We start from the raw sequence: 1945 nt of genomic DNA on the forward strand, positions 1-1945 counted from the left end.
AACAATATATTACAACTATTAGACTCTATAAATACGAAAGCTATTAAAACCTGTGCCTTATGTGATCTTTTTCAAGTCTTTGTGTAATGTTATTTTAAAATTGTCTCAAAGCTTGTAACCTAACCCCCTGGCAAATGTTTTACTGTACTCTATTTTACATTGTTCTTCATTTTGATTCTAATAAAAAAAAAAATAGACAGCGACATGACGTCATTACGTCTACGTACGTAAACGCGTAACGTCGCACCGGAGGTGGCACGTAAGGTTACCGAATAAACATCTGAGGAAAAGAAAAGGAGACGATTGTTCAGCGAATTTAGAGCTGCGGGTTTGACCCGTCGCTACTTGGACTGCTTGTGGGCTAACAGCGGGGCGGATGTTGCCGGAGGCCCCCCGGAGGAAGGACCTTTTCGGCGCTGAGTTTAGCAGGGAGCGGTGGGGAGGGCTGTAGCCGCTGCTGCGAGGCGTCTTTTGGCGAAACAACATGGCTGCGGCGGAGCTCGAATGGATCCCAGAAACGCTGTATAACACCGCTATCTCAGCGGTGGTGGACAACTACAGCCGAGCCAGAAGAGACATACGGTCTCTGCCAGAAAATATCCAGTTCGATGTCTACTATAAGGTAGGTTTTCACGGCTCAGGTGCTCCGGTCTCACAGCCACCATCCGGTCAGCGCTGCTAGCATTAGCAGCTAACACACTGTAAAATAAAGTGTTTTAAAAAGAGAAAAGATAACACACGTCGCTGTTAGGTTTTTAGCATGCAAGAAGAAAACTGGGAGATCAACTCTTTTAAAGATAATTTATTGTATTCAGATCCATAAGAGATTCTTAATTGTTACTATTGAGAATAGAAACATGTTTGTTAGGTTTGTTATGTTTTCAAGTAACACTGTGTGAAGAGTCTAACCTGTCAGGGCAGTGTGGAAGTCAGCCAGTTGATCCAGTCGGGTCCAGTGGGTTTACACGGGAACAATAATGGCTGTGCGCCTTGAATCCTCCGTAGTTTTCACTCAGACAGGATTGCCAGATAGGAAATTAATTATCGCACTGTCACTTTAAGTTTATTGAATTTTGACCCAAATTATTGTTATTATAAGTGCTGATATGCAGAATGAAGATGTTTTTTTCTTGGAGGAGGAGGATGTTGCCAGGTCTGAACTGTGCTAAAAATTAGGGATGCACCGATATGAAAAGTTCAGCCGATATCGATATCCGATATAATTGTTGCTGTTATGGCCGATAACAGATATTTACTGGTATTACACAAATACACAGATTATGTTATACATATACACACAAACACACTTGGGTCTTATTTTGATATGGTAAATAAACGAGCAGACCTCTGACATGGCTCTGTACTTCAGTTATTCCTGGCTGCAGCATCAATATCACCATCATGATCAAACAGATGCTGCTCAAACAACCATCTCCCAAAACAGAAACACAAAGATAAAAAGTGGAAATCAATATTGGAGGTTAATATCTGCCCAGTTTTACATATCAGACCTAGGGCTGCAGCTAACGATTTATTTTAGTAATCGATTAATCTATCGATTTATTCTGACGATTAATCGAGTAATCGGATAATAAAAAATTGTCATGTTCTGCAGTAATTAATTAAGCTTATTTTATGAGAAATATAATTATTTAATATTGTGAAGGGGTAATCTACACCTGCTGATGACCCTGCTGCAGTCAAAGTAAAATGACACCAGTTGTATTAATTAATGCTTTTTAAACTTGAGTTGTTTGTATTTATGTGTGTGTGGTTTGAGGAGGCATTAATTAAAAACACTCTGTCACTGAATCATTTTTAACCATCACTGAAAAATCTAAATGCTGTAAATTAAACGGTTGAGTTTTGTAGAGTTCACTTGTTAATTGTAACAAAACATTATTTTAAGACTGTTATTAGGTTGTTGCAGGGCTCCCATTTAGGC

The 1945-nt window shown here is 39.4% G+C and overlaps 1 protein-coding gene across 1 annotated transcript in view; it reads left to right on the forward strand.

Annotated features, from left to right (window-relative positions):
* Window positions 1–166: 166 nt before the first annotated feature.
* The window catches only part of appbp2 (amyloid beta precursor protein (cytoplasmic tail) binding protein 2), a gene marked incomplete at its 3' end in the record, with an annotated part of 17725 nt that continues 15946 nt past the window's right edge, over window positions 167–1945 (forward strand). The window contains 1 exon segment of the mRNA XM_014014174.1: window positions 167–622. Coding sequence (XP_013869628.1) covers window positions 485–622 — 138 coding nt within the window.

Source organism: Austrofundulus limnaeus, unplaced genomic scaffold (genome assembly GCF_001266775.1).
Source record: "Austrofundulus limnaeus strain Quisiro unplaced genomic scaffold, Austrofundulus_limnaeus-1.0 Scaffold111, whole genome shotgun sequence".
Taxonomy (NCBI): Eukaryota; Metazoa; Chordata; class Actinopteri; order Cyprinodontiformes; family Rivulidae; genus Austrofundulus; species Austrofundulus limnaeus.